Genomic DNA, 14,307 nt, shown 5'->3' on the forward strand with positions numbered 1-14,307 from the left:
CAGCCCCTTGTTCTTCCAGGAGCCTGGCAGTCACATCTACAACTGCCTCTGGCACCAGATAAGCTCATTTAACCGCGACGATCCAGAGACTCATATATAAATCTTGAAAGAGGTCAACAAGCTGCAGAGATGCCTTTGGACCCCCAAAGTCACCATCCAGTTAAAAATTTAATTCCAACTGTATGACCTTGTTCAAAATTTTAGAATTTCTGGAGTGATATCTAATATTCTACACCATAGATATACCAGGAGTAGCACACCACATTGGATGGGATGTAAAGTAGAAGGCACCCAATCTTAATTAAGAAAATATTAACACACAGGCTTTACCTGTAACATGTAATCTCTTATACAAGAGCTTAATTGCTCCAGGGTGAGATACAACAATCTTCACACACTTTTTTAAAAAAAATCTTTTTTGATCATTCATAACAAGCAATACAAAATGAATTATTTAGGGCCTGCTATTGGGTCAAGCTTTGGTGGTGGCTGAGAAAATTGGAAATAATGGTGGTGAGAAGGTGTAATGGAGATGAGATTGAGGTTGAAATATGGAATATAATAAATCATTGTTAATAACGTTATAAAAATAAAATTAAATTCAAAAAGTCACTGTCACTGTCCTGTCACTGTCCTCCCATTGTTCATCAATTTGCTCGAGCAGGCCCAGTAATTTCTCCATTGTGACACTTGTTACTGTGTTTGGCATATCGAATATGTCACAGGTGGTTTGCCAGGCTTTGCCATGTGGGCGAGATACTCTTGCTAGCTTGCTGGACTCTCCGAGAGGGGTGGAGGAATGGAACTTGGGTCGGCCAGGTCAGCCGCTGGCAAGGCAAATGCCCTACCCACAGGGCTATCGCTCCAACCCAAATTCAAAAAGTAAATCAAATAATATATAAGTAAACCCACTTTGGAATGCATTGAGAGATGACTTACAACAGCATATTTCAGGCTGCAAGTAAACTATTTCTTTAAACTAAATATTTTATGGGGGTGGGAGGAGGAATAAGTTTTTACTTTTATTTAGTTCTATTCCATATAACTTAATCCAGCTAGATGTGTCTGTCATCAGGGCTTTATAAGAAGGGTACTTGAGCTGGTAAGTATCTGAGAATTCCTGTTGTGACATTAAGGAGGGGTCATCGGGTTAAAAAAAACAAGAGCTCAGACAGAGTCAGGCAGAACTGAAGCTGAATTTGTCTGTGCCTGTTTCCTATCTGTAAAATCTGGATAATAATAGTATCTACTTCAGACCCACAAGATGAGAGACATGAGGCTGAAGCTTGGCGCATACCCAGTGCCCAGGCGGGAACAGCTGCTGGCACCCTAGTTCTGTGGCAAGAACAGCTGAGCTGGAAGCTGAAGCCTCAGGTAGACATCAGGCTCCTCCCCGCCTCTCTTCTTAAGCCCCAGAACACCCCATCCAGGGAAAGCAGGGAAAACACAGTAAAATAAATCCTGCAGCTTTGCCTTGTGAACCAGCAGAATGGATGTGCTGAGTTGGTAGCAGCTGTTTTGAATGTGCTTTGTGACCTGCCTTTCCAGGGATGAGTTCAGCGCTGCCCTGACATATCATTATCACCTTTTTGTAGCTCAACAGTCAAAGGATCTATGGACTCTCATCACACAGTTCATTATTCCTGGACTTTTGTGCCCTCTTAAAGCATATCCTATTTATTTAAGCGCCTCCCCCCCAGCCCAGCACAGGCTGCCTTTGTCCCTGGGATAGGGCCAGTGGTGTAAAACCTCTGCATCTGTCAGATTTCTTCTGTGGAGCATAATTGCCTGATTTCCATTTGAAAGTACAGCCCTGACGTTACCACAGCTTAGCCCCACCAGTGATAACAATGATGTCCTGACACCTACAAGGCTCTGGGGGAGGGGCACAATGCCAGAATAAATGTGTGTCTCAAATGGAGCTTGCCTTCACAGGCTCAGGTCTCCGTTTACAGCTGCAGATGAAGTGTTTCTCCAACAACTACAAGTATTTTAAAAATGAAGAAGAAAGAGAAAGAAAGAGAGGAAGGAAGGAAGGAAGGAAGGAAGGAAGGAAGGAAGGAAGAAAGGAAGGAAGGGCTAGGGAGGAGGGAGGGAGGGAAAGAAAGAAAGAAAGAAAGAAAGAAAGAAAGAAAGAAAGAAAGAAAGAAAGAAAGAAAGAAAGAGAAGGAAGGAAGGAAGGAAGGAAGGAAGGAAGGAAGGAAGGAAGGAAGGAAGGAAGGAAGGAAAAGAAACCAACAGATTAACATCAGCATGAGGCTAATGGAGCCAGATGGCTCGCGGTGGAAGTGGAGCTTTCTCACTTGCTTCCAGTAACCCTGATGAGCAGACACAGCCTGCTCCGAGGGGAAGGCATGATCTCATCCCAGCCAGGCACACGCCTTCTTTCTCTTACATACAACCCGAAATGAACGAAAGTTGGAAAAGGAGAAAGGGTGAAAGAGAGGGGTGAGGGCAGTGGGGAGGTGGATTGTTGCTGCGAACAAAATAGTCTTGGGCCCTGGGGAGGCTGAGGTTCAGGCCCTGCCGGGTCTGAGCATTTCAAACCAAGGTTCAGCTGCCAGAGGGAAAGTGTCAAGCACAGGGAGAGAGAGGCAGGAGGCAGCTGGCACAGTCCTGCCCTCACCTCCATGCCCTATCTGCCATTCTCCTTCTGGAGAATGCTGAGCTTAGGTGATGAGGCTTCTCCTGACCTCTGACACACCACCCCAGTGGGTCATGGAGGCCAGGCTCAAGGGGCACAATGCCAGAATAAATATGTGTCTCAAGTGGAGACACGTATTTCCTTCCTTCTTTCCTTCTTTCCTTCCTTCCTTCCTTCCTTTTTTTCTTCATTTTTAAAATACTTGTAGTTGTTAGAGGAACACTTCATCTGCAGCTGTAAACTGAGACCTGTGCCTGTGAAGGCAAGCTCCACTTGAGATACATATTTATTCTGGCATTGTGCCCCTTGAGCCTGGCCTCCATGACCAACTGGGGTGGTGTGTCAGAGGTCAGGAGAAGTCTCATCACCTAAGCTCAGCATTCTCCAAAAGGAGAATGGCAGATAGATAAGGGCATCAAGTTCTTACTAATGAAAATGTTCACTTCTCTTCATGGGCAGGAGGCCAGCCAGTTGGTCATTGTCCTGGAACTGTTGGACCGGGTCAGAAACAAGAACCATCTGCAGTTCTGGGTCAGGGACACCCTGGAGGGCAGGTGTAGGTGCTACAGGCACCCAGAGTTAACAGGTGAAATGAACCTCATGGGTGGTAGGTTTTGGGGGAGGGGGCGGGTAGGGGACACTCCTCCTGGAAGTTCTGCAAATGGAGTTGCTTTATCTCTCCTCATTCCAAATCTGCCTTCCTTGCTTGCTGGCCAGAGTAAAAGCAAGAATCTGTTTGGGAGTGATTGCTTAACCTTGGAACAATAGACATAGGACTAATCTCAGTGTTAGGTTTGAACCCAGCACTTGAAAATACTCAAAGGGGCATCAATTTCCCACCTCCCCCCCCCCCCCAGCAGGGCAATGATTCTCCTAAGGCTCAAACTTAGGGAGGGGGCGGTGTCATCCCAGAGATCAGGAACCTTGGGAGCACCCGAGGCCATCAGCCAACCAGGTTTCCCAGGACTCTCGGATTTGTCACCACCAGTGTTTGTTCCCAAACTTAAACTGCAGCCTCCTGGGGTTGCCAAACACAGGGTGGAGTCCTTCATTTGCAGCTGGAAATCATTTCTTCCCATCACAATGAGCATTGAAGAAAATCCTTTCCATTTTCAATCAGAATATGGGCACCTGCTTCCTAATGCCTGGCAGCTGTGCTTATCACGGAGCATCAAGCTGGCATGTTCTGTCGGGCCAAGGGAGCAGAGCGAGCTTAGCTGGGGCTAAGGGCTCGGACTCCTCTTTTTCTCTTTCTCTCACCATCTGCTCATGCTCTGTTTGACTCCTCAGCTTTTGGGACAGCATTACCACCTAAAGGTGTTCCAAATTCTAGGTTGGGTCCCCTTCATGACACTTAAAAATTTGAGGGGAAATCTATAGGGAAAGTAATGAAAATGGCAAGCTGGACTACCTCCTCTTGCCCCTGCTTTTTCAGGAAGATGACTAAATCATTTTATTTGACTTTTGGTTGGGGTTTGGGTGCCTATCTAGGGATGCTCAGGGCTTACTCCTGGCTCTGTACTCAGGAGGCTACATGTGGTGCCAGGTGCTAGAGATTAAACCCAAGGTCAGCTGTGTATAAACAAGCATCTCATCCTCTGTACTGTCTTTGCATTCCCTAAGAGGACTTTTAATAAGTGAAAAATACGGAGCTGGAGCAATAGTCCAGTGAGTAGAGCATTTGTCTTGCATAGGGCCAACCATGCACCACCGGGAGTGATCCGCGAGCACAGAGCCAGAAGTAAGCACTGAGTACTGCCGAGTGTGGCCCAAAAATCAAACACAAAGAATACTAGCATTTAAAGAGTCGTTTACCAACCCTCAGTGATGCTTCTAGTGTCTTACTTATATTTAATATAATGCACATGACACAGATAAAAGCAGAACTTCAGATCATCCCCATTTTGTTAAAAGGACAACTAAGGTACAGAGACAGTAAGCAATTTCCCCAAACTTTTGACAACTGGTCAGTTTTGACAACTGACCAGGACCCCCACTGGACTTTCCTATCATCTGTTTTTGTTATGCATTGTACAGGGAAATTCCTTTTTATCTATTTGTAATAGATTGTCTCTGGTTTTCAAACTTGTCCTAACTTTGATTAATATATGTGCTGTCTCAGCCCTGCACCATGCCTGCCACATGAGCCTATTGTGTTTCTGTCTCCTTGTCTGTTAGGTGCAGTAGCCTCACCCTGGTTGCTGCCAGGAATAGAAGTACCATGAAGTGAGCAATACAGGCTGCTGCTGGCTGATAGAAAACAGTTACTCTGCTTGTGAGATCACTCATGTCCAAATCCTCACTTCCCAAAATCTCGGGGGAGAAGAGTGACTGTGTGTCCCTCAGCTGAGTTTAAAGAGCTGGTGCACCAAGTGGTGGCATTTGAGCAAGAACCTGTATCTCTGACTCTGTCCTCAGCACTGATTCCACCCTGGGTTCCCTTCCACCCCACTCCTCCCTGCTGATGTTCCACACTGCTGAGATTGGACCTGCACCTGCCTATTTCTTGACAGGAGACATGGATGTTGTTGGAAAGGGAGAAGCAAGGAATTCAGTTTTCACCACCTTTATTTACCCTTGTGGGTCTGGGATTGGTTGCGGACAGTCATCCTTAGTCACTGACAGATAAGGAATGCTTCGTGGGACAAGAAAGGTGATAGCAAGAATGAATCATCAAATGGTGTGTACCCTGCTGAGTTTCCAAACATGCAACTTGAGCCAGGGATGTGGCGGGCCTTGTGGTTTGCACGTGTGAGGCTCTGGGTTGGATCCCCAGCACTGCAGGTTTTCCCACCCCTCACCCTACACCACAACTACCTTGAAAACAAGTTGTCCTCCTCACCATTGTCAAGTGATGATGTACAGTCCCGTACTTCTCTGCCCCCCCTCTCCCGTAGGACACAAAACTCTGAACACATTTCCAGCACTGTCCAGTGCAGGCAAGGGTTCCAGACTCTCAGACTAGAGGCCATGGAGGTGCTCTCTTTGCTCAAAGAAGTTGTTGGCAAGGGGCCTGAGTGTTTGCCTGGGCACAGGCTTTCCTGCCTTTCCTACCTCTGCCCTTTCAGCAATTTTCACATCCCCCCCCCCCCGAACATTTGACATTCAGAAAATTCTGGAGGAAAGTAGCACTGGTTGGTTTTCTTTGCTTTGGCTGGGGACCATACCCGGTGATACTCATAGGTCACTCTTGGCTCTGCACTCAGGAATGACTGCTGGCAGGGCTTGGGAGCCCATATGAGATGCCAGGATTGAGCCCGGGTCAGCTGCATGCAAGGCAAACACCCAACTCGCTATGCTATTACTCGGGTCTCAACACTGGTTATCTTGCTCCATGTCATTCCTGTGGCTGGGGATGAAAGTGATTTCCTGCCACAGCCCTGGCCGAGTGCCTTTTGCATCACTGTTGTGCACTGGGATGATTTATAAACTGTGCTGTTTGGGACGCCTTCCTCCTCCTCGTCTGTCACTTAAAACAAGACATTACACATGATGAGTTTTGGGGTCAGGGTGTCCTCTGAAATCGACCACTGAGACTTTTGCTCAGAGGCAGAAATTCAGTGGAACTCTGGTGAGGAGTTGATGAAAGCCACAGACTCCTCTGGAAACCAGAAAGCAGTCTCACGGCCAAGTGCAGCCTTCCCTAGAACAAATGCAACCCCAAGTCTCAAAGTACATAAAATGGTTTTGAACTGAGCATGTAAAAAGACATTTTTTGCAAACTTGTCAGGATGGGGTTTCATTTCCAGATTTTTTTATTCTCAAAGGAACCTGGAGGAATAGATACAGCACAAGTAAGAAGTTTGAACTTTAGGCTCATGTTGCTTTCCAGTGCCACCACACAAGGTAAGAGGTGCCCTTCCCCCCTCCCCCCCAAGCATTACAGCAAAGCACAGAAGTTGGAAGGCAGAGGGTCCTGAGGAAAGGGGTGTGTCTTTGTCTGAGGGGAAGGCCATGGTCCGGGTTCCTCAGCCACCTCAGTGGTGCCTTGGCTGGTCTCCACACTCCCCTCAGCCTCTGTTGATCCATCAGGAGCTGAAACAAGACATAGGGCAAACCAGTGAATTAAGACTAGTGTTGGTGGTCAGGGGGTCTTTTTTTTTTTTTGAGCCAGGTTCCTGGGGAATGTGGCTGGAATACCAAAGGCTTCCTGCTGAACTGAACTGAGATGCTGTTTGCTGTGTTTCTGATGGGTAACATGCCCAGTCTATCACTTGCCCGATCTCCCCTGTCCTGTGACTGTCCCCAAGTTTTCTTTCCTGTCTGTGCTTAAGGCTTACTCTGTCTCTGAGCTCAGAGATCCTGGCAGGGCTTCGGGGATCATATGGGATAGAAGGAATCAAACTGGACTCAGCTATTTGCAAGGAAAGTTCCCAACCCATTGTATTATCCCCTCTGTCCCTTGACTCTGAGTTCTGAGCCTGATATCACACGGTCTAAGGTTGAGGGAACAGCCCGGCACTGCCACTGATACTGGTAACACTGCTGATGCCTCAAAGTGGGGCAGTGATGATGAGCCCTACCTTCCTGGATTGGTCAATATTGTTAAATCAGATGGCTTCTAGAGAGCAGTGAACACAATGTTCATTTCCTTTCTCTCGAAAGTTTAAACTCAACGATACCAATTCTTTGTTGTGGTTTGTTTGGTTTGGTTTGCTTTTGGTTTTGGTTTTTATGCCATAACCAGTGATGCACAGGGGCTATTCCTAGCCCTGCACTCAGGACTTATTCCTGGCATTGCTTGAGGGACCATATGGGATGCTGGAGTTAGAACCCCAGTCGGCTGTATGCAAGGCAAGCTCTCTGCCTGCTGTACTATCTCTCCAGCCTCTCAATGCTGCCTAATCTTTCTTTGTCTGACATTCATCATTGCTCCAGGGACATTCTGGTACAGAGACATTCCTGCATGAGATCTGAGGCTCATCTAACTTCAGTGCCCTTAAACTCAGAAAATACAGACAGGGCTTCTGTCTTCAACCTTTTGTTCTTAAAATAATGAATTTTACTGTTAGGTCCTGGAAGCAACTCAGACTTCTTCCCGAACCTTTGTTTTTATGGATTTTTTTTTTTTTTGGCTTTTTGGGTCAGACCCGGCGATGCACAGGGGTTACTCCTGGCTCATTCACTCAGGAATCACTCCTGGTGATGGCACCATATGGGATGCCAGGAATCAAACCCGGATCAGCTGCGTGCAAGGCAAACGTCCTACCCCCTGTGCTATCACTCCAGCCCCAAGCCTTTGTTTTAATAGCCAAAAATGCAATGTAGTTCTCAATACAAGCAATTCGACTGAGACAAGCTCAGCTTGCTAGTGTGATGGTCATTGATGAACTTTAAGTGTTGACGTACATGTGGAAAAATTTGATCAATACACTTATCCACATTATCAGGCCCAGGATAAGGAGAAAATGCTGGGAGAGGATCCTGGAACAAAGAAGAGGTGTTCCTGGGATATCTAGAACCATGTGTCTGGGGTATCTCTAGGTGGGAATTCACATGGAATATCTAGTTCTCGCATAAATGAAACTAATCTAATAAGGAATCAATGTTCACAAAACTCAAATGTGACATATTTTATGGATTATGGCCAGGGTGGAGATAGCTAAGTGTGACATCATTCATTTAGTGTATCACCACCACCACTAAGGCTCCCCCTCCCCCCCCCCACACACACTCATACAAACACATACACAGAGAGCTGAATCATATGTAGCAATATCCTATGCTCTTGGAAAACTTAATTATTCCAGTGTCTGGGTTTTCTGCTTTTACTCTTTGCTGTTGCTAATTTTTGCTCTCATTTTCTTTTATTATTCCAAAATTTTCCTTTCACTTGAGTTACAGAGTTGATTGCAGCATTGTTTTTTTCCTTTGGGGTATAAGCACTATTATTTTAAAAGGAACTGGAGAGAGGTCAGAGTTTGTCTTGCACATGGTTCAATCCTCAGCATCCCATAGGTCTGCTGAGCACTTCCAAGTGTGATCTCTGAGTGCAGAGCCAGGAGTAAGTCCTGAACTCCACTGTATGGAGCTCCAAAGCCAAGGAGGGGGGAGGAGAGGAAATGGAGAGCCTGGAGATGGGTCAGTGGCAAACCTCAACTGCCTGACAAGTAAAAGGTCATGATTTTGATCCCCAGTGCTGCCTGCATTCACTGAGCTCTGTCCCCAAGGCTCTGATGTCAGCAACCCTACCCCTGACTGCCTAAAGCAGAGTTCTCAATCTTTAGCATATAGGCAAGTGTATGCAAGCACCGCAGCCAATGCATGCAGTTCCTGGAGAGCACCTCAGTCACAAGCTGCAGAACCATAACCAACCATGTCTGCAACCCTTGATTATCACAACAGCAAAGGGAAGAAAAATGGGGTAATATAGAAGTGGGTGAATAGATAAATGGACTGAGCATCTCAGAAATGCAAACATGTCTGATAAGTGATACAATGCATTTGAAAGGTGTGAGATCAGTTTTGTTTTGCTACCATAGCAAATAAATTAATGAAAGAGAGAATTTTTCCCTTGAAAAGACAAGAACTGTCTGCCTTTAGGTTTGCCATCACCCACAAATATGAATTCTCCTTAATCAATGCCCTTCTGTGCCTCAATTTCTCCAAAAGTATAAGGATCACTGTACAACCTATCTCCCCCCTGAACTCATAAAAATGCAATGAGGACTTTGGAGAGAAAATTTCCTCTAAATAATACTGTGATCAAAGAATCTCCTTGTTTTGTGTCCTCCTGATTGTATCATATGTGGGATTAACTTAACAAAAATTAAAACAGAACAAGAAGGAGTCGGAGTTGCTAAAATAGGAAGGAATAAAACTGAGAGCCTTCCCTCTAAGATCAGGGACGAGACAGGGATGCCCACTCTCTCCACTGCTGTTCAATATAGTACTGGAAGTACTTGCAATAGCGATTAGGCAGGAAAAAGATATTAAGGGCATTCAGGTAGGAAAGGAAGAAATCAAGCTCTCACTATTCGCAGATGATATGATACTCTACTTAGAGAACCCAATAACTTCCACCAAAAAACTCCTAGAAACAATAGACTCGTATAGTAAAGTTGCAGGTTATAAAATCAATACCCAAAAGTCCATGGCTTTCCTATACGCAAACAGTGAGAGAGAAGAAAGCAACATGAAAAAAACAATCCCATTCACAATTGTGCCCCAGAAAATCAAGTACCTAGGAATCAGCTTAACTAAGGAAGTAAAGGACCTGTACAAAGAAAACTACAAAACGCTACTTCAGGAAATAAAAGAGGACATGAGGAAATGGAAAGATATCCCCTGCTCATGGGTCGGGAGACTTAACATTGTCAAAATGGCAATACTACCGAAAGCATTGTATAAATTCAATGTAATCCCTATAAGGATACCCATGACATTCTTCAAAGAAATGGAGCAAACACTCTTGAAATTTATATGGAACAATAAGCCCCCACGAATAGCTAAAGCAATTCTTGGGAAAAAGAAAATGGGAGGAATCAACCTCCCGAACTTCAAACTGTACTACAAAGCAGTAATAATTAAAACAGCATGGTACTGGAACAAAGGCAGAACTGCAGACCAATGGAACAGGGTTGAATACACTGACATCTCTCCTCAATCATATGCTCATCTAATCTTTGATAAAGGTGCAAGTAATGTGAAGTGGAGTAAGGAAAGCCTCTTTAATAAATTGTGTTGGCATCACTGGATGGCTACATGCAAAAAAATAGGCTCAGAACTCTGCCTAACACCATGTACAAAAGTAAGATCAAAATGGATTAAAGACCTCAACATCAGACCAGAAACCATAAGGTACATTGAAGATAAAGTTGGCAAAACCCTCCATGACATTGAAGCTAATGGTATCTTCAAAGATGCCACGCCACTGGCCGAGCAAGTGAAAACAGAGATAGATAAATGGGACTATCTTAAACTAAGAAGCTTCTGCACCTCCAAAGAAACAGTGACCAAAATACAAAGACAGTCTACAGAATGGGAAAGGATATTCACCGAATACACATCTGACAAGGGGTTGATATCCAGAATATACAAAATACTGGTTAAACTCCACAAGAAGAAAACATCCAACCCCATCCAAAAATGGGGCAATGAAATGAACAGAAACTTTCTCAAAGAAGAAATCCGAATGGCAAAAAAGCACATGAGAAAATGCTCTACATCATTAATCATCAGGGAGATGCAGATCAAAACCACAATGAGATACCATCTCACACCTCAGAGACTGGCCCAAATTCAAAAGAACAAAAGCAACCGATGCTGGCGTGGATGTGGCGAGAAAGGGACACTCCTTCACTGTTGGTGGGAATGTCCACTGGTTCAGCCCTTCTGGAAAACAGTATGGACGATTCTCAAAAAATTAGAAATTGAGCTCCCATTTGACCCAGCAATACCACTCTTGGGAATATATCCCAGAGAGGCAAAAATGTATAGTTGAAGTGACATCTGCACTTGTTTGTTCATTGCAGCCCTCTTTACAATAGCCAGAAACTGGAAGAAACCTGAATGCCCAAGAACAGATGACTGGTTAAAGAAACTTTGGTACATCTACACAATGGAGTACTATGTAGCTCTTAGAAAAGATGAAGTCATGAAATTTACATACAAGTGGTACAATATGGAAAGTATCATGCTAAGCGAAATGAGTCAGAAAGAGAGGGATAGACATAGAAAGATTGCATTCATCTGGGGGATATAAAGTAACAAAGTATGAGATTAATACCCAAGAATAGCTGAGATCAGCACCAGGAGGATTACTCCATAACTTAGAGGCCAGCCGGGTATCCTAGAGGAAAGGGCTATTCAGATAGAGAAGGGAGCACCAAATAAAGGATGTTTGGAGGATCCTCCCAGGAGGGGAGATGCATGTCGAAAGTAGACTATGGACTGAACATGTTTGCCACTCAATGCCTCTTTTGCAGACCACAACACCCAAAAGGAGAGAGAGAACACAGGGGATTGCCCTGCCACAGAGACGGGGGGATGGGGGGATGGGGGTGGGAGGGATATTATCCATGGTGGTGGACAATGGGCACTGGTGGAGGGATGGGTATCTGATCATTGTATAATTGAAACCAAAGCACAAAAAATTGTAAATCTACAACTTTAAAAAAAATAAAATAAAATAAAGGGGAAAAAAAAAATAGGAAGGAATACAGTGGAGGCAACGGTCCCTTTTGCTGTCGATGGACAGACCCTGTTGTTCAGGATGTGCCGCTTCTAGGATCTTCCTGAAGTGCCACATCAGGATCTTCCTGTGGCCAGGATGAATCTTCTGTTTTTCAGCCTCACATATCACAAAAAAATTGGAAGTATATGCAGAAATAAAAAATAATAATTTACAGACCTCTCTGTTTCCCCTTTATTTAAAACTTCTAAACATTTTTTTTCTTCTTTCTAATTCCTTTCCCGAACTTTTGACTAGGTTTCTCATTTCTGAGTTATTCTCAGCCCTCAGAGCACATGAGTTTCTCCTCTAACGTGGGATTTTTTGTCTTCTTGCTTATCTTAATTGTGTTCCTCTTATAGTTGTATGACTATTTCCCTTGTACTTCTATTTCTCTTTTACCACTTTCTCTTCTTGAGGAAAACTTCCTTGCTCAACAGGGAGAAAAAGACAGGCTAGGATTGATGGGAAAAGAACCAAGACAGCCTGTTGAAAGCAGGGCAGACAAAACATGACTCCAGTTTAAACCGAGGCTTCCAAACAATTCAAGCAAGACCTGATGAGTGCAGAACTGTAAGCTCTCTTGGACTCTCTTGGAATTCTCTCTCTCTCTCTCTCTCTCTCTCTCTCTCTTTCTCTCTCTCTCTCTCTCTCTCTCTCTCTCACACACACACACACACACACACACTTGACATGTTAATCTAAGCCAATTCCACAGTCCAGATGGTGGAAGAATTTCTTTGTTTACTTGAAATGAATTCTCATGTATCATCTTTGGCTCCCCAAAGACCATTGCTCACAATCCTGAGGACTATTTGTACCATCACTTTGCTACAGTTAATGCTCATTATTGTGCACAGTTGGGAAATGTAATGTTCTGGTTAATTAACTTTTCTGATTAATTGAAAACTGCAATGCACATCGTATGCATTACTAATATCTAGACTTGTGGAATCATCTAGATCAGTTTAACTGTGGTTTTAGGTTTGCCTTTCTTAGAAAATAAAGAAAGCCTCAAGATTCCCAGAATTATTAATATACAAAATGAGAGGATAGGTGGTGTTTCCATTTGATACAATTAAAATATGGCTTTGGGTATATAACAGCAGAAGTCCCATGGAAGACCACTGGACCAGGTCAAAATGCATGATGTCTCTTTTAAATTTCTCTCCTCTATTTTAAAATGTGTCAAAGGTTTCAAGGGTAAGAAATGTATGACCTGCTAACTTACAAAACTGTATGTGACAACGCCATTTTTTGTAAAAAAAAAAAAGAGAACGAGTTAGACTGTGCACTCTCTTTCCCTTTCTTTCTCCCCCTCCCTCCAACCCTCCTACCCCCTATCTTTTTGTCTCTGTCTCTCTCTATCTCTCTCTGTCTCTCTATCTCTCTCACACACACACTCACACATAAACACATACAAACACACACACACACACACACACACACACACACAAGCACATTAGCCCAGGAAGACAGATTCAGTCTGCAGTGATGGGATTATCTGCACTTCCAGGTTTTGAAATTATTACTTTGTGTGAAAACTAAATACTCCTTCTATAACATACATTAAAAACCATAATCTTTAGTAGAGAAAACTAGCCTGGGAAATAATTAAAAGTCATTTAGAAACTCCCATAGATCGAGAATGATTTAAGTGCCCAGAATGGCTGCAGAAGACATACTTCATTATTCAGAAAAGCACTATCACATCACCTTATTATATGAGAATTTTGGGGGGAGGGGGTGCTGCAGTGTGGGGTTTGGTTTGTTTGCTTTAAGCCAACACCCAGCAGAGCTCAAGGATCACTCCTGGATCTGTTCTTAGGAATCACTCCTGGCTGTGTTTGGGGAACCATAGGGGATGCCAGCAATAAAACCAGTTGACTGCATGCAAAGCAAGTGCCCCACCTGCTACACTATTTCTCTGGCCCTGAAATGTGGAGTTTGGAAGAATAAAGGTGGGATTTGAGCCATGGACCAGTGATCACAGTCTGGACACTTCATAAAGGACATGCAATGGGGATACAGAATAAGGGAGGGGAAGACACATCTTGGTTTCCATTCTGATTCTCTCTGACGGGGTTGGGGAGCGATTTGACCCTGAAATCAGACTGCTGGGTCTTCAGACCCATCCTCTCAGCTTCACCCCATTCTGCTAATCCAGCCCAGTGTCTCTTGCAGTATTCCCTACCACCACCACCACCCCCATACCCTCTCTCCTTGCCCTGCCCCAAACTGGCCTTCATTCCTCATGGTCTCTGCTTTCTCTCCTCCCACTTGGTTCCTTCTGGGTTAATTTTCCAACATGTCCAATTGATCTGGGGCAGAGGGTGGGGGCAGGGGCAATGCAGGGAAGGGCAGGCTACCTTGACCAGAGTGTGGCCTGGAAAACAAAGTCAGGGATTCAAAAAATGATATCTGGAGAAAAATCCAAACAGAATTTCTGTGTCCAGATTCCAGGAGGTGGCACCATTCTAGAACCATCTAT

The 14,307-nt window shown here is 44.4% G+C and overlaps 1 protein-coding gene across 1 annotated transcript in view; it reads right to left on the reverse strand.

Annotated features, from left to right (window-relative positions):
• Positions 1–3,070: 3,070 nt before the first annotated feature.
• The window catches only part of LOC130040725 (guanylate cyclase soluble subunit beta-2-like), a 72,698-nt gene continuing 61,461 nt past the window's right edge, over positions 3,071–14,307 (reverse strand). Inside the window, exon 17 of the mRNA XM_056132715.1 lies at positions 3,071–3,207. Within this exon, the coding sequence (XP_055988690.1) occupies positions 3,071–3,207 (137 nt within the window). The remainder of the gene's footprint in view (positions 3,208–14,307) is intronic.

Source organism: Sorex fumeus, unplaced genomic scaffold, assembly GCF_029834395.1.
Source record: "Sorex fumeus unplaced genomic scaffold, SorFum_2.1 ptg000095l, whole genome shotgun sequence".
Lineage (NCBI taxonomy): Eukaryota > Metazoa > Chordata > Mammalia > Eulipotyphla > Soricidae > Sorex > Sorex fumeus.